The 27,368-nt window shown below is 39.9% G+C and overlaps 1 protein-coding gene across 3 annotated transcripts; it reads left to right on the top strand.

The window, feature by feature from the left end:
- The first annotated feature begins 258 nt into the window (after positions 1-258).
- Positions 259-25,742, top strand: LOC119912066 (SH3 domain and tetratricopeptide repeat-containing protein 1). Of its 3 annotated transcripts, XM_038731038.1 has the most exons (19): positions 260-427; positions 1,473-1,544; positions 2,897-3,027; positions 4,541-4,646; positions 4,913-5,053; positions 7,088-7,286; positions 7,406-7,482; positions 8,556-8,751; positions 8,869-8,999; positions 9,774-9,812; positions 9,907-11,268; positions 11,491-11,631; positions 11,720-11,941; positions 12,049-12,229; positions 12,427-12,577; positions 16,295-16,417; positions 19,888-20,038; positions 21,654-21,850; positions 24,863-25,742. In XM_038731038.1, the coding sequence occupies exons 1-19, from the start codon at positions 313-315 to the stop codon at positions 25,097-25,099; spliced, it is 3,972 nt and encodes a 1,323-aa protein (XP_038586966.1). In that variant the 5' UTR covers positions 260-312; the 3' UTR covers positions 25,100-25,742. The 3 variants fall into 3 exon arrangements, 2 of the variants coding, with proteins under 2 accessions (XP_038586966.1, XP_038586967.1); XR_005446065.1 differs by lacking the exons at positions 21,654-21,850; positions 24,863-25,742 and having other exon boundaries at positions 259-427; positions 16,295-18,740; positions 19,888-20,023; XM_038731039.1 differs by lacking the exons at positions 260-427; positions 1,473-1,544; positions 2,897-3,027 and adding an exon at positions 3,068-3,939.
- The last annotated feature ends 1,626 nt before the right edge of the window (positions 25,743-27,368 follow it).

The raw sequence follows: 27,368 nt of genomic DNA, 5'->3' as shown, positions 1-27,368 counted from the left end.
TAAAACAAATATAAGCCTATTTATTCAAATAGCTAATAATAATAATTTTATATCTTCGGCCAAAGACAAGAACGTTTCTTTTAATTTTGACCTCACTCTCTATGTGCTTTGATTTGGATATATCTATTAGGCAGTTAAACTGGGTCAGGTGAGGTCAATGAGACATTTATTTTGAAAAGAAACACCAGGACGGTTAGGTGCTGTGGTCAGCTCAGCATCAGGTTGAATCAGCTTGACACTCATTTATCCTGTCCTGGCAGAGGTTTTGTAGAGACACGTGTGGACTGACTAGACTGTGTGGTTGTATTGGACATGTCAGCCAGGTCGGACCGGGACACTGGCAGCCGCGGGGGTCGAAGGAAGATCTGTACAGACGGCCAGCAGCACCGGGAGGTGGCTGAGAAATCACACCGACATAGGAGACTGGGTATCTGTATTAATAGTATAATAGTTGTACAATAGAACTTCAGAGTCAGAGCGATGGAACATGTTGTAAAGTACCTAATTATTAAAGTCATAGGCCTAATGCATTACTACATCTCAAAAGAACTTTCTGACATGTGTCTCTGTATGATCTATTTAGTTTTTATAGAAAACTGGATTAAATAGCAGGCGGGACAGGACATCTCTGAATGAGAGCTTCTCCTGAGATGTTGAGGAATCTCCTTATTCGGGAAAAACAGCAAGTTTTCTCCTGTATCGAGATATAGGCTAATCTCGAGAGAATTACCTAGTTCATTTTCTCAAGTGAATTGCATTTTGTCCTTCCGCAAAAAATAATCGAGGGTCATGTTTGGTAATGAAAAAATACTAAACATTAGCTTATCCTCTCTGATCTCATTTAACATCCTTAATTTAAAGAATCAATCAAAGGGTGGCTTTCATGTGTTATGCTACATTTTAAGGGTTCTTTTTATGTCTGGCCGAGAATCCATTCAAAATATCTTAAAGACCCCTTCCTGTTTTAAAACAAATGAAAATATTTTTGTAATACCTAAATTACATTATTAGTAAATTAGTGAAATGTTAAGGTAAAAAATACAGGGTTTAGTTTAATAGTGACAGTCACACCTGGATGCTCAACACAACCAGCACTGGGGCCGTGGGGGTTCAGTGGTGGTAATGATGGAGGCGACTTTACAATGTCAAGAAAAGTGCTTTGGTCTGTTTTCAGGTTGAAAGCATTTTACTGTAAACTGTATTTGCAGTTCATAATGTGTTGATTGCCTTTCTGTTACTGTCCTGTTTTGGAAAGACATTTATTTGATGCTGGATTGAGGAAAGGGGGACAGTTGGTTCTGTTTCGGGGCTTCAAGGCTTATGTCTTACAGTTGAAGACACATTTGTCTTTCAATATCAGTTAGTATTCTGTGATAGTTCTTAAAATAAAAGTGAGCCACTTGAAATGTCAAATGTACAAAAGGCTTATGTGGTTAAGTGTGTGACTTCACTGCTCCTTCATATTTTAACAGTTCACGGTTTCTCCAGAGATGCTGCAAGTCTGATGGGAACTCTGTCAACATGTGAGGACAACTTCCCAACAGGTACCCTGAGAACAGTGGTGCGGCTGAGAAATTTCTTCTTTTTGCTGCTGCCGTCAACGTTGGTTGGGCTCTTCACCTTTTCGGTCCATGTTAAAATGCTGACACACTAAAGTAAGATGGTAAACATTATACCTGCTAAAAATCAGCAGAAAGACATGCTGACGTTAGCATGTAGCTCCAAGCACCACTGTGGTCAAGTACAGCTTCACAGAATTGCTCAGTTGCAGTTTTTTTGTGTACAGAATGTGTTATGTTAACCCAGAGGTGAAAGGAGAGGGAAAGTTAATGGCTAATCCATCTGGACAGAAATCTCATGCGGGCAGTGAAGGGTTGGCTGCATTTCATTAGATTTGGATATTTGTTATGTTTGTGAGGAAACATTGCTTTTAGTAGTACTGCACAAGGTACATGTGACCTGTTAAATTGTGACCTCAGTGAAAAGTCATGTGAGAGAATTTGTAGTAGTTTATACCTTGAAGCTGTGAGTTCCTCTAAAGTCACTTATTGAGTCACTTATTTGTTTTTTTAATATGAAAATGATGATGCCCATATCAATGATGATATGGGCATCATCATTGACTCAAAATGAGTTTTGCTTAGTTTGTATTTTAAGGGTGTGTGTGGTTTGGTGTTATTGTTAACATCCATCTAAGCATTCTAATTTCACTTATCAAATAATATAAGTTGTTAGTCAGAAATGTTAATATTGTGAATTTTAAAATGCTTTAGATCTTTCATCATTTAATAATGTTAATATCTTACTATTCCTTCTTTATTTAAACATGTTGCTTTGTGCTTTCTGTCCTGAAACTTCCTGAAAATCTAAAATTAGTGTGTAAGAGGATGAAGGAAAAACTTGTTTCTCTCTGCAAGTTAAAGCTCGTAACAGCAGCAAGGACTGTGGTTCTACAAATGGAACCTTTTCCTGAAAAACAATTATATTAATAGGAACCTTTATTGTTAGACTGGATTGTGCATCTTGTTTTGTTACATCAGTTAAGTGTTTTTATCATAGCAGCAGAAACTGCAAATTAGTAAACAGTAACAAGAAAGTCTCATCTACCTGCCTTTGAGGATGGGGCCATGACTCCAGTGCTAAAACCACAGTTATAAAACTATGAAAAATTGTTAATGTGAAATGCAAGTGCTCAATTAAAAAAGATTTTGAAAAAGTATTAAAAAGTTTGATATAGATATTTTGGCCAGTATTCATTTTTTTTAAGAGACACCTAACAAAACCTTTTTAAATGCTTTGAATAAAAGTGGTTATCAAAGAACTGTGGCCATGTTATATCATGAGCGGGGCATTTTACGTTGTAAAGATAAACTGATATGGTGTGTTCTGTGTTCAGCTCTGCCCATGCGGTTGGATGTGGTCAGGGGTCCTGAGCGTCTTCCTGCAGATGAGGAGTCACAGGAAATGCTGAGAGGAAAACTGCGCATTCTGCAAGCTGACAGCACCGAGGTCACTGCTCTATTCATGGTACAGCTCATGACACACACACACACACACACACACACACACACACACCTGGCTGCCATGCCTATATTTAGCTCCTGGAATTTAAAGTTGTAAAATGTCAACTTCCTCCATAAATTGTGAATGAATCAGCATGTAAAGATGTCTGTCTTTCTGTCAAATTTTAAGTTGTGCTGCTTTAAGTTTTGCGTTGATGTAAATGTAAAATATATCCCTTTAGTAGTTACAAGTTACAAGTGTCATCCTCCAGAGAACAGTGGTTGTCGTCGACTTTGATTTGTGTCATCGTGGATTATAAATGTAAGTTTTTACATCAGAAAATGTTCAGAGAACCGTCTGAAAAACCATGCTCTCATGGTAAATTCTGGCAAGAAAGCAAAGGTACATTGGTGCACTGGCATCAAAGTTCAAGATGCAATTGGCCCAATTAAAAAAGTGTGTACCAGTTACAATTTGAGATGAACTCAATTCTCACATCTTTGCAGCAGAAAAATCCAATTTCTTTATATACCATCATTAGTAGAATACCTATGCCTTTATTGTTTCGAAACGTGACCAATCATTTGGTATCGAATTAGTTACATAACATTTAGACTGATTCCTCCTGAAGTGTTTCTCTCCACTGCTGCAGAGGCGTGTCACTTTAGAATAACATGGAGGAGGAAGAGCTACACATTCCTCCCAATTCCTACAAATCAACAAAGTGTTTGGAGAAACTGGATTTTTCAAGAGAGACAAAAAGCATGCAATTTGCAAAATATGCAGTGTATAATTTACACTGCATGCTTTTTGCACGACTAACCTAAAAACTAACTCACCTGAAGGGGCGACATGGTGAGAGCGTGGAAACGTCTGCCTCCTTCTCCCCCTCGGATTCAGGGCTAACTAGCCCCGGTGGTACCACTAGCAAGACTGGTGAGCAAAGTCCTGCAACTTCCTGAAATAGTTTTACTGTCTGGAAACCTCAGAGCGACACCATCATCCCATTGAGAAGATCAAATACTTCTTCTCCTAGTAGTGAAGGACTTCTAGGTGACATTAGCACTTGCCTTTAGATAAGAGGTGTCTGTGAAGCAGTATCTCATAGGGTTCAATGTATTAAATCCAAGGGAGGCAGAATTGGGCCAGGTATTGTAATACCTGCAGCATAATCTACTTTCCCATCATGCAGCCGCACTGTCTGCTCAGCATGTTCCAAACTCATATTTAAAATTGTTTCAATAATATGGCTAAATGAAAACCTTCCATGTGTGACTCATCTCAGGAAATAATTGTTCAGTAATGTTGGTTCATTGTATAGTGTTGGCACTACAGCCATTAGTGCAAAGAACATCTTAAGGACCAGTTATTGCAAAATATTTTAAACATAATTAGCAACTGGTTGGTGAAGCTTGAAACAAAAAATGACTTTATTATAAATATAAAATAAAGAAATATTTCTTTAAAAAGCTTTACCTGCACACAAGAAAAAAACAATATAGAAGTTATTAAACCTTTTCCTTTTCTCTGTCTGTAGGAGCTGTCGACTCATCTCATCTCCATCGACAGTGAAGAAAACATTCTTTTTGTGACGTTCAAAACATTTGAGGAGCTATGGAAGTTCACCACATATTACACAATAGGTAGGTTTGAAATGCTCTCAAGTGGTAAGTAACTGCGACTTAACCTTATTTATTAGGAAGGTATATTTTAAAGCTATTAAGCTTCAGAACTGACTTTTCTGTGCTATGATGTACTGAATAGAACAATAGCACAAAACTGTTACTTTGTTACTGCTAGTGCTACTACTGCTATCGTTGCAGCTAGTAAAAATGATGCCAGTAGATCCAGTTCAGGATACAGTTGGATTCATTCATCACTACCTTTGTCCTCACCTTCCCTCCTCCAGGTTTCCTGGGTCAATGTATGGAGAATCTATTGTTAGACCAGAAGTTTTGGCTCAGTTCTTTGGAGGAGAACATCGCTATTGAGGTTTCTATTCAGGAGGATACTCTTAACCGTATCTACAAAGGCATCCTCATGCAGGAAGGTAGGTGATGGAATTCAGTCTTTAGAGCTGCTCTGGCTTGTGCTGCCTTACTGCACACATGGAGGTGCACTCGTCCTTAAGTGCTAATGTAGCTACAGCATTTATAGCCTTGAGCGGTTGCTGATAAAAGGCGGAGAAAGTGGAAAACATTACTTCCAGTATTTGGCTAAATAATCTTCAACCAGGATCCTTCTTTTTAACTTTGAGTATTAAAACTGAACACGGACATTTAATTGTTCTTCCTTGGCTCCAAAAACAATGACTTTTGTTTAATTGAAGAAAATTCTGGCACATCAAACCAAATGTTGATTTGTTCAATGCACCTATATAATCTTAAATGGGATTATTGTCCCCTGGTGACATGGTTATGTAAATCTGTGTGTCATCTGCATAATTATGGTAAAAATCTGAGCCAGTGGAAGCATGTAGATGTTACACAGAAGAGGCCCCAGAATGGAGCTTTGGGGAACTCCACAAGTCATTTTTTGTCATTAACCAGATATATAGTCCCTGTTCTTTAAGTAGGATTCATATCAGTTTAGCACTCTGCCAGAAAGTCCCACTAGACTACCTGGAGAACCTAGTAATGTGTTGTGGTGGACCGTGTCGAGTGGAGCACTGAGATCCAATAAACCAAGACTGACTGTGTTTAAATTGATGTCATTGAAGACCTTAACACGAGCTGTCTCAGTGCTGTGGTGTGGTTGAAATCCTGACCGAAGGACACCAAACAGTTGTTTAGTTCCAAGAAGTTGTTCAGCTGTTGAAAAAAGCTTTTTCAATGATTTTATTCAAAATGGGATGTTTGATATGGGCATATAATTGCTCACTAGTGATATGATTTTTTAAGAGTGGCTTGATGACTGCAGTTTTCAGGGCCTGTGTAAAGAAACTTGAGAGAAGAGACATATTGACAATTTGTAGAATATTTAAGGCCATGCAGTCATAAACATTTTTTCAATCTTGACGGCTGCACGCATACCGACCCAGAGCTCTCTCTTTATTTGTTACTATAAGCTGCTAATTAGAGATGAGATTGCTCCAACAGAATTTTATTGCATGAACGCATGCAATGACAATAAAGATCAAACTACTCTCCAGAGCGTGTTTTGTCACTACACTGAATACGTACGAAAAACAAGCAGAAGTAGTAGCAGTCGTCTGGTTTATTAGAAGTAAGAAGAGAAGTGAAATTTGGACAAATATTTAAGTTCACAGAGGGTGTCGGCCACTGTAGCTTCTCCTCCATGCTTGGAAAGGGAGGGGGGAGCAGTGACTGCATTTATGTGGTGTCGAAATAATAAGAATTTTGTTTTCCTCCTTAAATCTTGATTGCAAAAACAGGAATAAAGTGTACATGGGACATAAAGAAGTATACAGAACAGTATACAAATATGTAAGAAGACACTCACAAAAATATTGCCAGGGGGTGTCTCTATTATATAAATATAAAAAGAGGACTATATATAGACAGGTTTCATAGCCTTTTTGTTGTTGGATTTAGAAATGAAATATATATAATATACAACCTCATGGAGAAAAAGTACAAAGTTAGGTTTTTACTGCTGAATTTACAGGGATGATCAGAGAGGGCAACATCACCAAAACCTTGAAAATGTTCAGAGCCTTGGTGATGAATAATTCCAGAGTTGCCCCTTTTTGTGTGTGGGCTCCGTCACATGCTGAATCAGTCCATAGTTATCAAGAACACAACACAGTTATTTAGTCCCTCTGTCCTGAGGGTTGTCAACATGGATGTTAAAATCACCAGTAAAAAAATTATTCCTTAAAAAAGTAATAATATTACTTTACTTGTTACAGGGTGATAAAAGTAACTAGTTACGTTACTCGTTGTGTTACTGTCACTGTCACATTACTTTCACTACCACCTCCACACATAAAGGAATCTCTCCCGACTCCCGACCATACTCCTCGCTCATAACAGCAGCTAGGACTATGGTTTTTTACTAAGCATATATCTTCTCTTAACACCACTGGCTGAAATAAACTCTTACTCTCTCTATGTGTCCTCAGGTTCATTGTTTGCTAGTTGCAGTACCAACCAGATGTTTGACAGCTTCACATCTGGAGGTGACCTGTACCTGGAGCAGGGAGACATAGCCCAGTTTGAGCCTCCCTTTCTGGGCTCAGGGTGGACCGTCCTCTGCCTGGCTGATGGAGCCAGAGGCACTGCACCCAAACCTGCTCTTGAGCCAGTCATCCCTTTTCATCAGTAAGTCACATCCACACACAGGGTCATGTGAACTTGCTGAGACCTGTGACCGGTCTCACTGTTCTGTGCCCACACAGTAGAGTGTCTCAGATGTAATGCATGACTCCATGTGTCCACAGATGGTTTCTCAAATCCAGTGCAGAGAACATTTTTGTTGGTAATGGGAAACCTGCCTGTAACTTCCCTCTGCAGTTTGGTAAGTGCACAAAAATTTATTTAAGATAGATTCACCCAGAAATCCTTTCATAAAAATTCAACAAAAATGAGAGAAAATATGGGTATTTTATATCGAGGACTTGTTTTTTAAACTGAACTAAATCCACACATACACATAATATTTTCTACTCATTTTAGCACCACTATTTTAACTGCTTAATTTCATCAACATTTCAACTTTAAGTGTCAACTGTGAATCTTCAGAAGTGAGCACACATATTCTTCAGAAAATGCAGCCTTTTCTACCACTTACTCCACAACTGACAATTCAAGTGCTTTCAGAGGTTAGATATTAAATAACTTTTCAGCCGCTTTAATCTTTTACTCTATTAATGACAACTAAACTGTCAGTATTAACACACCAACTGGCAGTTTCACTGCTTTCATTTCTTATTCATATTCTTCAATGGAGTTTATCTGCTTTCAGTAATTACGATCCAACTTACATCTCAACTTCTTTTAATGCATACACTGTAAACTGTAAATGACACTTGACAAAAAGAATAAGTTATTCAGCTCTATTCAGTTGCACAACTTCACGGCACACAATCAGCTAACATTTCAACAGACATATTTCTTTTACTTTTCAGTTCTGGAAGTTCAGCTTATCATTTCAGCACATTCACTTCAAGTTTACTTGAAGGCTTATATTTAAGCACTTCAACTTAGTTAATCTTCAAATGAAACTATTACTATTAACTATAAATAATAGTCCACAATTACATAATTGTGAAAGAAATGCTATATGGAGTTTATGTGTAAAGAAACACACCAACTATGTTGTAATCTGTTACTAGGAATAATCATGGTCTAATGAATACAACAAACTAAAAAAGGAAATATGATCGTGGAAAAGTGAAAAGTTAAAATGGCGGTGCTCTAACTTGAAAGATGAAATTTAAAAGTATCTGCTGACAACCATATTGAAAATGAAAGTATGTGGGTTGCATAAGAGACAGAAATGATATTTTATGGTCAACGTATATAAAGAACAGTAAAATATCTTACTGAAAGTTGTTGGACATCTAGTCTCATTATATCCTTCTCCTTCAGCCAGAGGAACCTGTCTGGCCACAGTGGAGTATGATTCTGAGGGCCCAGATGAGCTGAGGATGGCAGCGGGTGATCGCATCATCATTGTGGGACTTCTTGTGTCTTGTTTTCATTGGTTCACAGGGAGGAAGGAGGCGACAGGTGAAGTGGGCCTGGTCAAGATAAGCCTGGTGGAACCATCCACTGACATTTACGAGTGAGTGTATCACTGTAGCACCATTATTACTGTGTTAATAATTTTAGCAAAACACACATTCACTTATTTTACAAGATAGTATATGATAGTATATGGAATTCTCTGTCACTCTTTCAGCTCAGCAGATATTTTTTTGGATGGAGAGGAAGGGACATTCTTCAGTCTGCAAGAGGACAAAGCCATAGAGGAAACAGTTGCCTTATTGAAGAAGAAATCTAAAAATGATATTGGTCATAATTATAAACTGGGTAAGACAGGAAGGCTGCAGAATGACTCACAGGTTGCACAGAGTACGGATATTATTATAGTTTCTATTACAATTACAGGTTTGGGAGTATGGAACATTTTTAATATACTCTGAAGCTGCTTAATAAATCAACATCCAATTTTATATTTAAAAAATAAATATATATATATATATATCATAGTAACTATATACAATAATAGTCAAGCTGAGGCTATGGAAGGCAGTACTTGGTGGTGCTTTGAGCTAAATGCTAATGTTAACATGGTAACATGCTCACAGTGACAATGCTAAAATGCTGGTGCTAAGCTGGTATAATGTTCACCATGTTCACTATCTCAGCTAGTGTGCTAGCATGCTAACATTTCCTAATTAGCACTAAACTCAAAGTACAGCTGAGACTGATGAGAATGTCAATAATTTTGCATGTATTTGGTTATAAACCAAAGTGATGATAGCACTGCATGAAAAGATAGAAAACAGCTTAGCTAAACAGTTCATCTTGCGGGGGACGTGTAAATGTATGTACCAAATTTTATGGCAATCTATCCAAGAGTTGTCAAGATAAAAATGTCAGCATTATGGTGGTGCTAGAGGTAAAGTCAAGGGATCACCAAAAGGAAGAGGAAAGCAAGAGTAAGCTTTGTAATGCGCTGGTCTTTTCCTGATTAATCAAATTAAGGTGTGTTGCTTGAATTATTCATGAGCTTTAATGAGTATCAAGGTTTTAGAGCATTTTCTCATTCTCTTTCTTGTACTTTTTGTTGTTCAATCTCAGATATGATCAGTTACCAAGATGCTGGAAAAAAAACATCACGTAAGTGTTGCCACCTAAATGTCTCTTTTATTTTGTCTTTGTATCTTGTCTCCACTTTATTTCAACATAATTTCCTCCTATTATTCTTTTGCAGTATGCTCTTTATGCAAAGCTGATACTCAGCACACTGACCTGAAGAGAAATATTCAGAGGATTCTTGATCAAGGAAAAGACTTGTCTGCAAATCCCACTGTCACCATGAGCAGGACTCTAGAGGACTCGGTCCAGGATAGGGAAGCAAAAAACCCAAGCCCTCCTTGTTTCACTGTTCACAAAGTTGTTGAACATAACAACAACACTGAGGAATTCATTCCCCTCTTCTGTTTTTTGGAGGGACAGGACTACAAAGAAGAGTTTGGCGTCCTGTACGGACTGAGTTCTGAACGCCTCACCTCCTCTACCTTCACTGGTCACTCTGACGATGATGAACTGATTGCTTTCCTGGGTGTTGCTAGGGAAACAGCCAGGAAGAAGCGACTCCTTTGGTCACAGACTCGTTTGTGCTTTCTTTTGGGAAAGCTGTGTGCTGGGAGGTCAAAGTTCAGCCAGGCCCGGGTTTACTTTGAGGAAGCCCTCAGTGTACCACGAGAAGCCTTTACGGACCTCAGGCTGTTGGCCAGCATTTATTCCAACCTGGCTGCCATATATCTTTTGCAAAAAAATACTGAAAGCTTCTCTGCTCTGACCGAGCGACTTGTTGCCTTGCTACTAGGAATTCCAGACTGCCTGAAAGGCTTAGAGGACAACTCTGCTCTTAAATACATCCTCAAGAAAGCTGTTCTCTCTCACAACAAAATGGCAGAGGCTCATGCTTGTCACCTCATGGCGAAGCACCACTGGACCCGTGCTGAAAGGGTTCAAGCTGTTCCTTATCTTGAGAGACTACTTGTTCTTTGTGTTGAAACTCAAAGAACATTTGGCCTCTCTCCCAGTCATGGATACCTGGTCTTAGGAAGGCTCTACAGCAAACTCCAACTTCCTCACCTCAGTGTCAGTTCAGCCAGGAGAGCTTCTCTGCAGCCCTCTGCTACACTGACTGACTGCCTCAGCTGCATGGTTCTAATTTGGGACAATATCAACAGGCTGTATGGGATCACAGAACAGGAAGCTTCCATCCCACCTCAAGTGGCTCCATATCTACACCAAGCCCTCTCTTTTACCAAAGTCAAAAAAGCAGGAAGTGACCAATACCATGTTTTAAACCATCAGCTTACTATTTGTCTTTGCCAGCTCTGTTACAAGCACAGAATGGTTGGACAAGCTATTTACCATTTGCATACTCTCATCAACAACAATCCACCTTCCCAGCAACTCCCCATCTCTGTTTCAGAAAGAAACAGTGCCCTAATCTGGCTGGCATGGCTTCACATTGACAACAATCAGCCAGATGTTGCTTTGGATATCTTGGACTTGGTCCTGGCTGCCATGCCAGAACACTGTACTACCCCTCAGGAAGGTCTGTGGGTTTCTATGGCTTAATGTGTTTTTAAAAAGTATAATTATTTGGGCCCCTGGGATTATTTTAACTAATATTTTAGTGTTATTATGTGCTGCGTTTTACTAATGCAGACTAGATCAGAAAAAACTGATGTTAAACATGTGATTGATTGAAAACAATATGCAGAGTGATGTGTGAACACATGTAATGTAAAAGTAAATGTGTTAATGTAACCCAAAGGTGTGGTCCTCAACATGCGTGGTGTGGCGCTTCGATGCATAGGTGACCTCCGGAGGGCAGCAGAGAGCTACCAGGCTGCTGTCAACATCTGCCAAGAGTATGAGGACATGCCAAATTGGGCTGTAGCTCAGGCTAACCAAGGTAAGATAGTATATGCTTCTTAACAGATGATTCATTTGATGGGCTTCAGCTCTGTGAGACGACTCTGTGCTTTTTCATCCTCATGAAGGGCTGTTGTGTCTGAAGGCTGGAGCTGCAGGTCTAGCACAGAGACACCTGACTGAGGCTGTGCAGCTCTTCTCTGAGCTAGATAAAGAAGGTCATGAGGCGAACTTCATCACAGTGCTGCTGGAGTTAGGACAGCACTATGTGAAGCAGCACCAGCTGGACTATGGGAAAGGATGCTACGAATGGGCACTGCTGGAAGCTATAAAAAGCAACCTGTTAGACTGTAAGTAAGGAAGTCACATATTGTTTGTTCTGATTTGTAGTGTGTGCTAAGGTCTATTTACTTTTGCTCTTTTCAATGAACTGAACTGGACTGTTACTCATTGCCAGGCGAGCTTGCTGCAACCAGACACCTGTGCCATCTGTATGGGTGTGAGAGTCCAGACCAGGCCCAGTGTATCATCTACAACCAACACCAGGTCCAGCTGCTGAGACGCACAGGAGATAGAGGACAGGAGGGAGACGCACTGGAAGCCATCAGCCAGCTCTACCTCAATCTGAGGACAGAAAGGTCTGTGTGTGAACAGAAATAAAAATGCAACAATTTAAATAAAACTCAATCAGGTCAGTTGCTAATTTGACGGTGTTGATGATCCATGGTACCTTCATAATTTTTATGTCATTTTACAGCATGGTTGTATATTGACATATAGTTTGAATTTAATGTTTGGAGCAAATAGGCCAATCTAAATCTATGAATGTTTTCAGGGCATACCGGGCAGCTCTCGACTACACCAAGAGCAGTTTGGGTATTTACATTGACCTGGGCTGCAGGGACAAGGAGGCATATGGCTGGCTGCAGGCTGGGAAGATCTACCACCTGCTAAACCAGACTGAACTGGTGGACCTTTACGTTCAGGTCTGTGAGCAGCTGTGTAGACATCTCAACTATAGAGAGCCGAAGTCCCTCCCCTTCTGGTGGACCACCATGGGACCTTAAGTGGGGAAAAAATATGTACAATGGTCAATGGCTAGAGACATATTTTTTGATCCCGTCTGAATTGTGCGCTGAATTACACATATGATGATGGTCAATTTAAAATATACATTTAAAAATCAAGAAAGTCACAGTTTGATGTAAAACTGTTGAAGTATAAGACTGTGAAAATACATAATTACAAAGACCACAAACCCAAAAGTCGTGTATGTGACGTCGTAACTTTTTCTCTCAATGGCTGAAGCTGACGTTACTGAAGCTAACGTCAAAGAACTTACATGTGTAGATGACGTGATGAAAGAGATTCGTTGGATTAAACACATCAGGTGAGATATATTTCTGCGTGGTTCAAGTTATCTAACTAGCAGCAACCAAGCAATGAACGTTAGCTAGCATTGTGTATTGTAACAAAAGATGAGAGATGTAGTTTACTGAACAAAACTAAATATAAATTTACTGTTTTACGACAAACTGCAACTTTCTTGCCGGACAAAATTATCTTTTAAATTGACAAACATCACTGTTCAAACAGGATCAAAAAATAAGTTGTCTCGCCACAGACTACCGTATATATTTTTTCCAAAATAAGGTTCCCTGGGCTGGAAGCGGAAACAAGTGACTTAAGCTCTCTATTTCACGTATATTACATTTTTGATTGTATTGTATTGTGAATTGTAAATTCTTAATCCAGATCCTTCCTCCATCTAATGCAAGCCCATTGCTGTAAAAGGGGCACAGAAGACACCCTAAAACCAATAAAACAATGGGATACATGTGAGATCGGCGCCTAACAAGAGTCGACACAAGGGAGGCTGTCCCTGTTTGTATTTCTCACACTTAAAATGGATTATCATCAGAGAAACAGTGAATTAGTCACTCTATTCCACTCTTAAGAAATGAAGTATACATCTAATATTAGCCATTTCTAGGATCCCTGTTGTGGGACAGAGTCAGGTCCAGACAGGAAGTAGCTGAGTTTTGATTTGAGTTTAATTCAATTTTATTTATATAGCGCCAATTCACAAGTTGAAGCCCGGTATTAAAAGCATTTGATTGGAGATGACCAGCAGCTTCCCACCCGACATCCACACACCGGATCCCACTCCTGTAATCAGGCACACGGACAGGGAGAGAGAGATGGAGAGAGAGACTTTCAACACTCAGTGCCTGTAGCCCCGCCCAGCTAAAAAATCAGCAGCTGCCACTGCTCACCATTCTGCTGCTCTCATCTTCTCTTTTTAACACAAATACTGTTTTCATTCACTAATATTTTCTGTTGCTTCCACTTGCTATCCATAGTTAGGCTTTGCAACTGCAAATAATTAGTGAATGAAAACAGTGTTTGTTAGGGGTTCACCAATACAAAAGGCACCCCATGTAATAATGATTGAGAATGTAGCGTATTCTGATAGACTAATAATGATTTTATTTTTTTTTTAATGTTACTGACGATCAGCCACTTTCTCGACGGCATTCCCAACAGCAAGGTTGCACAGATTTAAGGGCGTGGAAACAAACCACGCTTGTGGGTCATACGCATGTGCAGAACTGCTAAGTAGCACATCTCCTATCTCATCATAGGTAGCATAAATCGACAGAACACCGGCTCTCGGGAATCTACATTGACGTATTAGCCAGTCATCTTAATGGTCCCTCATGGACACCCTCTAATCCTTCCATTCGCTTTGTCCTCTGCAGTGCCATAGCGCAGCCATGCAGCATTAGGCATGAGTGTCACGCAGTATTTGTACTATTACACGGCTTATGAGGTATAGCGGGTTGCCCGCTAATTGGAAGATCAGCGGTCCAATACCCAGCTCCTACAGGCTGCATGTCAAAGAGTCCTTGGGCAAGATACTGAACCCCAAATTGCCCCTGATGGCTGTTCCATCGGTGTATGAACGTGTGTGAATGTTAGTTTCTGTTTGAGCACTTAGGCTCAGTGTATGAATGGGTAATGCGGTGTAGTGTAAAAAAGCGCTTTGAGTGGTTGGAAGACTACTTTAACTATCTTTATACCTAAATAAGAGAGAATTACATTTTAGCTGGTAACAGACAAGCTAGTCATTATGTATAAGGTAAATAGTAAAACATTTACATCACTCACATGCTCAGCAGACATACGCACTTTACCTTGGATTGAGTACAGTTGCAATGCAGTAGTGTTTTTTTCCGTGTCAGTGAAGCATCTCTTGATGGCTGCAGATAAGGTTCTCTTTATTGTTTTGATTCCATGGTCCTTGTCTATTTCTTTGGTCAAAAGTTGCTAAAGAATGGTCACAGCAGGAATTACATCTGATGCCAAAGCATCAGAGAAGCTCACTTTTCATGTAAACTCCTGAAACGGAGCAAGAACAGATTCTTTTCCAGAAGTGTCTCCTTATAGGCATGTTGAGCTGCATCTGAATATTTTCCAGGTGGGAGTAGGCAAAGGCAGCATGTTGAAAATGTATGTAACTATTTTACGTCCGACCGTATCAGTAACATTTCCCTGAGCCAAAAAAAACCTTGTTAACCGCAAGTGGGGGGTTGTGAGCGGCACACCACAGGCTACGGTGTCCAGCATCATTCATAGCCTTGATCATGTTTTTGGTGTTGTCCCGGAGCACAACGTGATCATAACTTTTCGGAATGCCCCACGTCTGAAGCATATCATCAAATGCTCCTGCTTGGCCAGCGTGTGAACCCCTAAACTGCTTTGCTTGTAGAACGACTCTCTGGGGAGTCATATTTCCAACAATCCACTGCACTGATGAAAGACATTGGGCTAACACTGCTTGTCCAAATATCAGTGGTGAAGCTGAAGACCGAAATGTCGTGCAACAAGTTGTTGATGGGCTTTTTTATAAAATCATCCAGCTTTGGCAATCCAGTTTCTGTAATGTGGTAATGGCTGAGGATCTCATACTTTGGCTTAAGTACACTAAGAAGATGATCTTATTATTATCTACAACGGTTGGTCATCAAAAGCAATGAACTGGGCTTCTGTTATTTTTACCGCATGTGGGGTGTCTCTGGTCATTTATTCTCGCTTCTCCAGCATTTGCTGCAAAGTTGGTTGTTGCTGTTTGCTAGCATTACCAAACTCCTTGGACTCAGCATCATGTTGGTTTGTTAGATATTTAATCAAATTGCTTGTGTTAAAGGAGCTATTTTCCACCCCTCTTGACAATTTAGCTGAACATAGTTTGCATTCTGCTCTACTTTTGTCATCATTGCGTATCTTAAAATATCTCCGAACTGCTGACATTGCTTCTCCTCCGACTACCTGCCCAGCTGACAAGAGGTTAGGCTAATGTCATGCTGCCATAAAGTGGTATTGGGTGTAGTTCTTTCAGGGTAATTGTACATGAGTACATGAGCACAGTATCGGACAGAGACCCAAGATCTGGTGCCGGCATCAGTGCATCCCTAGTATTTGTTTTTAACTGGGACCAGTAGAGTGGTGAATATGACATGACTCTGTGGCTGTACTGATGAACATTATGATGTAATTACCAAGTGAGCCAATATAGTACAGGTAGAGTAGGTAGGTAAAGATGAATTAAGGATTTCAAATTTGTAATTTATGTTGTGCTGCCTTTGAAAAATGAAAAGTTTTACAATGGAAACCTGTATTTTTGTTGATGTCATCAATAGGTATCTCAGGATGTCGCTCTGAGTACAGGAGACACCGGATTCATCCTGAAGCTTCTGGAGACTGCAGGAGATATTTTCTTCAACAGCTGGCGGGACCGGGACAAGGCTATCACCTTTTACAGGGTACAGTCCGAATAAAACACTGAGCACAAAGAATTGCTTGCAGCCGTCAACAAGACCATGAATTGTGCATCACTTGCAACCGCTATGTGCCCTGTCTCAATATCTAATTCTCAAAAGATATTGCACTAATGATGTTACAGCACAAATACGCCCACACGTTTTGCTCCTGTGTTAAAATGTTTTATTTGAAAGAAAACATATTATAATTAGAACTATATACAATACATGATACAAATATTTTAAAATATCTCATTACATTTACTTCCTGCTTTCCTGATCATGACATAAAAGTAGAAACTATTTAACTATATCTACACCTGTGCAAATGTTTTAGGCAGGTGTGGAAGAAATGCTGTTAAGTAAGAATGCTTTTAAAAATCTATTTTTGAAAGCATTCTGTCTAAAGACATGGTAATATTATTATTATATATATATGTATCAATTAACAAAATGCAAAGTGAGTGAACAGAAGAAAAATCTAATCAGTATTTGGTGTGACCACGCTTTGCCTTCAAACAGCATCAGTTCTTCTAGGTACACTTTCACAAAGTTTTTGAAGGAACTTGTTTGGTTGGCCGAAACATCTTGGAGAACTCCCCACAGTTCTTCTGTGGATTTAGGCAGCCTCAGCTGCTTCTCTCTCTTCATGTAATCCCAGACAGACTGGATGATGTTGAGATCAGGGCTCTGTGGGGGCCACACCATCACTTCCAGGACTCCTGGTTCTTCTTTAAGCTGAAGATCGTTCTTAATGACTTTCGCTGTGTGTTTGGACTCGTTGTCATGTTGAAGAAAAAATCTGAGGCCAATCAGATGCCACCCTGATGGTACAGCATGATGAATAATTATACATTCATGTGGTGTCGGAATAATCAAAAAAATTATCTCCTGACTGGGAAAATTCACATGAATACCCACTGAAGTTGGAACGTTGACTTCATACACGTAGAAACAAGGTTAACAACATGGTTGATGGTTAGAAATGTTAAAATAATGGTGTGAAATAATGTATTATAATGTGTCATTTATAATATGGTATTACGTTATAATGGTTAGTTTGCTGTCCTTGTAGAGTGAGGTAGATTGATTAGGTTCTAAAGTTATTTTTTAGCAGTATTTGCAGTGTAAGCAATATTTTAGTGGTTTCAGAAAATGTACAGGTGCAGTAATAACGCTGGGACAAAAACATTACTTTGTTATAGAAAGCTTCCACATTCCAACTTAAAGCACAGAACACAGTGAAGTTGGAAGAACGACTTCCCAACACAGGAAATGGGACCATCTGAGTATCATGTGAATGCAGCATTATAGCCAACCCGTTCTCACTCATCAGCTCGTCACAAATGGACGCATAGTCAAGACCCCTCGGCATCAGTTTGTAACGCAGTGGGGATCCCTAAAGCGTTGGGAGAAGCCCTGTAGTGTCAGCTTTTGACGGTTGGTATATCATATTTAACAGAAAAGACTGATAAAGAGGTGGTTGGGGGATGGAGAGCAACAACCCAACTGGAGTTCATGTCCTGTATGAAACAAAAAGTCAACATTAAATATTTTTATTTAAGTTATGCTACTTATGTAAATTATGTAAGGTACGCAAGTGAGGTAAGTTAACTTACGTGTTAACTGACCTAGTTATTTTCACCCAAACCATGATCTTTTCCTAACCTTAACCAATTAGTTTTGTTGCCTAAACCTAGCGATGTAATTTTTGAGCATTAGATGCAACATTTCACAACTTTAATAACGTTACGTTTCAAAATGGCGGTGTTTCGAAACGCTAGCATTTTATTTCGAAGGTCTAACCGGACATTACATATTTGTTGTTCCTAAGCGTTGACCACGGAGCTCTAAATGTCTAAAAACGCTAAAGTGTTAAAAAGCGACGCCAAAGGGCATTGACCAAGTGTCACGAGTCGGGAGTGTGTGCCTCTACTTTCCAGCATTAAAGAGACTCATTCTGACCAAATCCCCAACTCTATCTGCAGAAACGCAGCCCCAAATTTGCAAGAAACCTTCACTGTTCTCATTCTTGTACCGCTCTCCAGCCCTTCAGCAAACAAATGCCTTCGGCTGCAGCCAAATATTTCAGATTTTCAGATCAGTCCAGAGCACGTGTTGCCATTTTTCTGCACTCCAGTTTCTGTGTTTCTGTGCATAGTTGAGTTGTGTGTTTACATGTTGGAGGCTTTTTGGCTGCAAGTCTTTCATGCAGGCCACTTCTGACCAGACTTTCCCAGAAAGTAGATGGGTGTACCAGGGTCCCACTGTTTTCTGCAGCTCTGAGCTGATGGCACTGCTGGATATCTACCGATTGTTAAGGGAGGTAAGCATGTGTTGTCTTCCATCTGCTGCAGTAAGTTTCTGCGTCTACAGTCCTCAACGTTGCCCATTTCTTTGTGCTTCTCTATAAGAGCTTGGGCAGCACATCTGGAAACCCCTGCTGCCCTTTAACAATAAACCTACCTACTTACCTAAATGCCTGCCTGGGAGAGAGCTTGCTGATGCAGTATAACTACCTTGTGTCTTGTTGCTGTGCTCAGTCTTGCCCTGGTGTATGACTTAAACGGTAAACTGTCTTCAGCAGCCTCCCCTAGCTGAGTTTGACTATTCCTCACCCTGCTGGATTCCTCCCACACAGGTGTTTCTGTTTCACTTAATGATTGTGTTTCAATTTACATATTGAATTGGTGATCATTAGCACCTGTTTGGTATAATTGTTTAATCATGCGCATCATGATATGCCTACAAAGTCCCTGACTTTGTGCAAGTGTACCTAGAAGAATTGATGCAGTTTTGAAGGCAAAGGGTGTTCCCACCAAATATTGATTTCATTTAGATTTTTCTTCTGTTCATTCTCTCACTAAAACAATCTATCATCTAACATCAACTTTACAGCACTTTTTCATACCCGCCTTATGCACAGTACTGTATAAACTGCATATAAAATGTGTATATACGTGTGTGTGTGTGTGTGTGTGTGTGTGTGTGTGTGTGTATATATATATATATATATATATATATATATATATATATATATACATACAGTATGTGTGTATATATATATATATACAGTATGTATATATATGTATATATACAGTATGTATATATATATACAGTATGTATGTATATATATGTACAGTATGTATATATATACAGTATGTATATATATACATACTGTATATATACAGTATGTATGTGTATATGTATATATATATATATATATATACAGTATGTATGTGTGTATATATATATATATATATACACACATACATACTGTATATATATATGTGTGTGTGTGTCTTTGGTCCCATTGTCTTTGTACATTTCCCTACCTTGTGTGCTGTAACAGTGTTACTATTCTTGTTAAGAATGATAGTCAGAAAAAAGTAATACCCAAGTTGAGATAAACTGGAGTTATCTTTTAAGCCTATAATAATGTCCTGTGTATCTCTGTGTATTCCAACATGTAGGACCGTGCTCTGCCCATTGCAGTGAAGAGCAGCAGTGTTTGTTCCAGGCTAAGGTTATGTAATAAGCTGGCTGAATTGATGCTCAGTCTCAAGCTGTATGGGGAAGCTGTGGAGTTTGCACAGACTGCACTGGACATCAGTATCACTTTAGGTACGGAAGATCTCTAACACAAAGATTAGAATTTTCTGTTAGTTTCGGATTTTAATTTATGGTTGTTTATGCAAGAAATGGTTCAATTAGTGCCATCCACTTGATACAATTCTTGAAATACTGTAGATTACATGTTTATTGTACATCTAATACTCATCTGTAGAAAGACCTTCTGAGAATTATTAATAACAGTTCCACCGCAGCCACAGCCTGTTCACCCTGTGGCTGTCTGGCAAGCGAAACAGAATTATCTGCTGCAGTACCACCAGACTGCAGAGCAGCTTTTTCCCTCAGGCTGTGAGACTTCTCAACTCAACCTCCTCCTCCACACTCCATCATAGATAGATGACTTGAGCTTTCTGTAATGCTGGTTTTGCACATACCCATACCATTGCCTTTGTATAATACAACTGTATATATTGTAAGTATTTGTATACCACAACTGCCAACTTCCCTAATACAGACATTTCAGTCACTGAGCGACTCATAAAATTCAAAGTGAATAATGTTAAAAAGGGCAAACTTGCGGGAGGTAAAACATGAACTAAATACAAACCAAGTGAGATGATTTATTTTTCACTCAAATGGAATTTCTTCTCAGCAGCAGTGAGCTCAGCACACTGCTGGTCAGAAGCTGTATTACAAGCATAGACTGTATATAAAAAGATTACAACTAGGGCTGACCCCGACTAGTCAAGATTTGATGCTTCAGTGGGCGGAGCCTGATTCGACTGTAAATCTCACAGTCAAAGCTTCACAAGGATCATGCCATTTTGGCTTTATGTAAGGTGACCAGATTTCTGAAATGAAAACCGGGGACATTTTGGTGGTTTGGTGGTGGTCAGAATGTGATTCAAAAATATAATGTTATTATATATGAAATAAAGTGGGGACAATTGACAAAACTGTCAAATATAACACTTCTGAATGAAATCATGTATTTTTGAGACAGAATCTACCTTTCAATCAGTAGAGACTGCATTCACTTTCTGGCAAGTAGAATCCTGCATTTTATGTGTTGCTTTGGTCATTTAAAGGTATTTTAAGAGGTAAAAAAGTTATAGGTGAGTTACAATCGGTCAAATATAACCCTCATGAATATAATCAAGACCGGGGACTGTCCCCAGAAAACGGGGATGTCTGGTCACCCTAGCTTTATGGGGGTGCTCAATGTCTGATTTTACATAGAACTACCAGTTTTCTCCCAATAAGTTAATATACAGCCTATTACAATATACATTTCAACGTTTAATGCTGTAAATCAACATGTAAAAAGATAAAGGTTTTTAAAGTGCGTGAATAAATCCAAAATTGTAACCCAAACCCTGGGTCGTCAGTGCGCATGTGTAGGCGTATGTGTGCAGTGGCAGTGGAGGAACACTTGCTAAAGAGATGGAGCCCCAGCTTCACTGGTGTTGTGCCGTGTTGTCCACACCTCGTGGGCTTTTGGATAATTTATCACCGTTGATGAACCACACAAAGAATATTACCAGAATAGTCATCATCACCCATAGGCCCTGCCACTAATTTTTAACATACTGAACTTATAGATATCCTGACAGTTATAATTCATGTCATTAACAGTGTCTACCTTCGTGTTTGGTTGTACATACAGGTGAGCATCTGAATGAGCGAGTGGCTTACCACCGTCTGGCCTCTCTGTACCACTGTCTAGACCAGTATGAACTGGCTGAACACTATTACCTGAAGACCCTGACCCTCTGTCCAACACCTATGCTGTTTGATGAGGAAACACTGTACTATGTCAGGGTGTACCAGACACTGGGGGACATCATATTCTATGACCTGAAGGTAAGGGATTCAATAATAGTGTTAAGCTTCATTAATTCTTTGGACCCAAAAGCTGCAGATGCATCCCCCACCCTGAGCCCTGGGATATCATCATACCTAATAATGATTCCCCTCACATTTAATTGAATTTAAATGTTGAACATTATCTACATCAAACTATGATGGTGTAGCATTTTAGTTCTTATCTGGGTTTTTTCATTAGAGGACCGAGCTTTATTTTGTGATTTCTCCATCTGGCTTTGTTGATTCCCATGTCTCAAAAACTTTGTGTGAGCTCTAGGCATGTGTGAAAGAATGCGTGGAAATCCGCATATTTTTCCTGTCGTCCAGATCCAGACGTTTTGCCATTTAGGCCATTTTTTGTGCGTGTGCAGAAGTTGCCAACTATCTGCAGAGTCAATAGCTACAGACCTCCAAACGTCGTGTGGCCTTCAGATTAGCTCAAGAACAGTGCGTAGAGAGCTTCCTAGAATGGGTGTCCATGGTCGAGCAGCTGCATCCAAGCCTTACATCACCAAGTGCAATGCAAAGCGTCTGATGCAGAGGTGTAAAGCACGCTGCCACTGGATACTAGAGCAGTGGAGACGAGTTCTCTGGAGTGACGAATCACACTTTTCTGTCTGGCAATCCGATGGACGAGTCTGGTTTGGCGGTTGCGGAGAACGGTACTTGTCTGACTACACTGTGCCAAGTGTAAAGTTTGGTGGAGGGGGGATTATGGTGTGGGGTTGTTTTTCAGGGGTTGGGCTTGGCCCCTTAGTTCCTGTGAAATGAACTGTTGATGCTTCAGCATACCAAGACATTTTGGACAATTTCATGGTCCCAACTTTGTGGAAACGGTTTGGGGAAGGCCCCTTCTTGTTCAAACATGACTGTGAACCAGTGCACAAAGCAAGGTCCATAAAGACATGGATGATCAAGTTTGGTGTGGAGGGAACTTGACTGCCCTGCACAGAGTCCTGACCTCTACCCGATAAAACACCTTTGGGAGGAATTAGAGCGGAGACTGCAGGTGACCCAAAACTTTTGGCAATACAGAGGTAATGTCAGAGGTCGCACGCCTCCAGAGCAACTATGGGTTAAGAGTCTTGCTCAGTGACAAAGTGGTGGATGTGTCACTGTGGGAATTTAACCCGGATCTCTCACACCAGAGGCATGTGTCTTATCCTCTGCTCCATCACGACCCCGTCACAAAACATATTGCTTAAAACTTTGCCCACAAACAGCAGTGCTCTCAGATATTTTGCGCACAAGGTTTTAATGTGCTTTATGTGTTTCCCCAAGTGTGTACAGCGATTGTGGAACAGTTTTTCAAGTTGAAATGAGGGTTACGACAGTGTAATCAACTGCGCCCGCATGGTCCTAAAGCCTTCATTTAAGTTGATTATGTTATCAGTGGTTTTAATTGGAATTATTTTATTGATATGCTATAGTCTACAAATATTTGCGGAGGTCCAGACCTCGGTTACCTCATAGCTGGTTACAGCCATGTTTGGTAGCAGTGCTAGCCTACTATTTGATATAAACACAAGTCAGAACCTCTTGGTGCCTCAGCAGGGGGTAAAGTGACCTCTGCTGGTTGAGGTTCCACACTAACTAACTTAGCTAACTTCTATCCTACACATAACACTAGTTCACTTATCTCAATCTGAAATTACAGGTCACCGATGGTCTTACAAATGTTTTGTTCTCCCTAACAGCCAGAGTTATTGTTATATTAGTTTTTATTTTTAATAGAGTTATTTTTTACACCCAGTTTTAGTTTAGTTTTACAAAAGATTTTTTTAGTTTTAGTAAACTCTACCTTGCTAACTACACTGTACATTGGCTACTTTTATTTTGAATGTTTTAGCAGTTACTTACGCTTTCAAAAAAGGAATAGACCATGTGACTTCCATTCTTAGAAGATAAACATATCGAAGTTTACAGACCCTCTTCTTTTCTCTTTTCTTTTATTCAAAAAGGAATAATGATTAAAAAAAAGAACAGTTTTTATTGATTTGTTTTTTGATTGACACCAAAAACATTATTTTGTTTTTTATTTTGAAACAAATAACATATTAACTTTTTTTGAATTACACGAATTACTGATTATACCCTTTATATGGCTTTATAGCCATCTGTACCTGAACCTGCAACCTGAGCCCCCTCACCTTGAAATCAGGAACCTGTACCTGCCTGCAAAGTCAAGTGCCTTTAATTTATAAGTGCTGTCTGTCTGCACTTGGGTCCTTCCCCTGCAGCCTCACATTCAACTGCCTGACAGAACAAATATGGACCTAGTAGATGAAAAATTTTTTGCAGAATAACTAAATGAGGAGACTCATACCATTCATTCCAAAGGCCATCTCTTTGATTACAACTGCTTTCCAGCCATCTGAACCTGCAACTTAAACCTGTTCCTCACATTCAAAACTTCAGCCCATGTAGGGCTCACTCTCCACGATGAGAGCCACCCTGGTCCCTCTCGCCGTGACTCGTCATCTGAAAGATGCCCCTCCAGTGCTTTGCGGCCCAGGCTTCAGAGGACGCTGCAACAGTGTCTAACAGGATAGGATAGGATGAGAGGCTAGTACACCACTGCTCCCCTCAAAGTTATTCCGAACTGTGTTATCACGCCTTTCTACTGCTCATCGATATGACCCGAAGCTCCGTGTGGAGCCGGGATGTGTTCATGTGTGCACAAACAGTGATCAACACTGAGTTAGACTGCTGCTGGCACTGATTAATTGTTTTGACCCAGCAGCGGTGGGTTCTTGCAAATGGCACTTGGAGCAGTAGGAGGAGCCATAGGAACCTGATTTTGTTTTGTTTTTTTTAAAGATTATCTGTCTTGTGTACTACTTTCAGAATATACAGCTTTAGCAAATATGACAAGAAGTCATTTTTAAAAGAATTCCCTACTGCAGCTTTAATGTATTTATATTCATGTGAAGTGCCCCCTGTATTAGTATGAAATACAATGATGGGACTAAATTCTACTTTTTAAAAGTTTTTCTGTTATCTCTACAGGATCCATTTGACGCTGCAGGCTACTACCACCTAGCTTTGGCTGCAGCCATGGATTTGGGCAACAAGAGGTCTCAGCTACAGCTGTGCACTCGCCTTGCCACCATTTACCACAACTTCCTAATAGACAGGGAGCTCTCTCTCTTCTTTTACCAGAAGGCAAGAGGATTTGCAGCAGAGCTGAATGTGAGGAGGATTAATATCTCACCGGATCAGCAGCATAGCAGTAACTCACAGTAGAAGACCACGGGACAATAGGAAAGACACTTTGGGAATACCTTGTCAAGTCTTGTTTTACAAGAAACCTAAACTTTTGCTAAGCTTCTAAATTAAACTTCAGCAGATGGCTGGATGAATGTTCTTTATGGTATGGAAAAACACAGTTTCACCTGAAGCCTTGTATTATAACTACATCACTTGATACCAAAGGAAAAACTTTTTTATGATCTTACTTGGTCATGTTGCCAAGGATGACCATCCTAATAATCTATTGCGTTGTAAAATTGTATTACAATCAATCAATACATGACAGTGCCAAGTGTCAAAAGAAAACCGGAGTTCTCAGGATCTCCAGTTTCCCTTAGATTAAAGTGTTTGTTGAATTATAGTATATTTTATTTTACTTTAACATTTCACACCATTTCTACAGTTTGTATGTGTTTGATGAACAGTGAGCCTGATGAGAAAGTGTTCGGTTACGTCTAATCAAACCTAAAATTTAAAACACATGTCTGTGTTTGCATAGGCCTTGATGTGCAGGTCTGAAATGTTGCTCATGCCTATGCAATAAATCTTAAACCCCTGCAATGTAACCCACGTCATACTGCAGTGTAAAGTATAATGTTGAAAAATAAACTGTCATGCTGGTAATTTAAAAATGTCATTCAATTGAATTGTTTCTGGTCTCATATGCAGTTTAATGTAGAGCCTTATTATGATGTTTAAGAAATGCTAACCTGCATAGTAATTGTAAGTTTTACATTGGTGCAGTGGCTAAGCAGGTGTTCCAGGGCCGGCTCTAACAGTGTTGGTGCCCTAGGCGAGATTTGAAATTGGTGCCCCATTAGAGAAGGGGTGGGCAATATGGCAAAAATATTAGATCACGATTTATTTCAGGCAGGATCACGATTCACGATTTATTGTCATTTATACGACTATTTAGTTATTGGTTGATTTGTTTAAAAGAGAAATACAACACTACTTTATTAATTGCATACAATGTTGACTAATGATTCATTCAAACAACAAAGAACTGATTAATTTTGTTCTTATAAAATTTTAAAGATTTTATTTGATTTTAAAAACGTTTAAAGTTTTTGATTTGATTTTCTCATTAATGTGCTATTTGCTACTGCATAAAAACACAAGACAGGGAGGGACTTGTTGCAGATATTGATTGGTGTTTACAGTAGCCAATGACCTGAATGTACGTTACACCCCCACCCCATCATGCAGACTCTGTGCTCTGTGGAGACTGGTTAGCTTAGCTCTCATGAGTCAGCACTGCGGCCGGACCGGGACCGACACAGCCTCCGAGACCGACAGAGGCCAGTTTCACGACAGAGAATACAGGACCGAGGTTGTTTTCTTGCGGGGTTTGGTTCTTGGCATTCTGGGGCTAACTCAGCTAATAGGACAGCTAGCAGTACTGCAAACGGAGCTAACTAGCTAAAGACAGATACAGTTTACATAGCGGTTTAGCAAAAAGTAAATGTATCTGTTCATCAAAAAACTCTGTAAATCACCTTGGTTCTGTATTCCCTGTTGGTCTCTGTGTTCGGTCTCGTTCAACCTGTGTTTACTGAGAGGCTTTAGTTGACCGCTCGCTCAGCTCCAGTTCTGGTGCCCAATCCGGTGTCGCTCGCTGACATTATCCTGGCCTGAAAACCTCCAGTGCTTGAGTAACAAGTTGAGTAGTTAGAGGTCACATCAAACACAATACACTGTCAGGGTGTTCCGATGTCCCAGTCCGGGCTAATCCAGCTATGACCACTACGCTAACTGAAATACTTAGAAAACGGGATCTAGTTAGCCGCGGTTAGCAGTTACTTTACCAACAAGTGACACTTTCTGTTCTTCAGCAACCTCCGTAAATCACAGAGAGTTGAGGCAGAGCATCCGGACAACATGGGAACTTTAATGTTAATTTTATGACGCCCAACAGTTACAGCGTAGCCTTTGTAGACAGCGGAGGACGCAGGGAGCTGACTTGCTAGGCTGACAGCAGTTGTCAACTGCGTGTGCAGCCACAGAACTAAAACTGGTAGATTGTGCACTGTAGCATGATACTAACGGCAGATCATGGAGGCGTTTTAATAGTTCACAAAGCCGATATAATATCGCACACCCCTACATTAACGCATTAAAGACTTAATTTCCAGCATTCTGGTGAAAATCTGCACCAATTTATGGTGGAAATGTCTTTATCTCTATAAAAGGAAACACAATATTCAGGTGGTGTGTGACAAATCAAAATATTAAAAATGTATCGAATATAATGCAGTAAGCT

The sequence above is a fragment of the Micropterus salmoides genome, unplaced genomic scaffold, assembly GCF_014851395.1.
Source record: "Micropterus salmoides isolate LMB-PRFRI ecotype aquatic unplaced genomic scaffold, ASM1485139v1 Ms_hic_scaffold_2, whole genome shotgun sequence".
NCBI lineage: Eukaryota > Metazoa > Chordata > Actinopteri > Centrarchiformes > Centrarchidae > Micropterus > Micropterus salmoides.
The sequence above is the reverse complement of the archived record's forward strand: the minus strand, read 5'-3'. Positions and strand labels throughout refer to the sequence as shown.

What these genes read in the sequence shown, in the direction of transcription:
- LOC119912066 (XM_038731038.1), top strand. Translation starts at nt 313, where the DNA reads ATGTCAGCCAGGTCGGACCGGGACACTGGCAGCCGCGGGGGTCGAAGG. An exon ending in AGGCATCCTCATGCAGGAAG is followed by an intron (nt 5,054 to 7,087) that starts GTAGGTGATGGA and finishes ATGTGTCCTCAG; the next exon opens with GTTCATTGTTTGCTAGTTGC. An exon ending in GGACATCAGTATCACTTTAG is followed by an intron (nt 20,039 to 21,653) that starts GTACGGAAGATC and finishes TTGTACATACAG; the next exon opens with GTGAGCATCTGAATGAGCGA.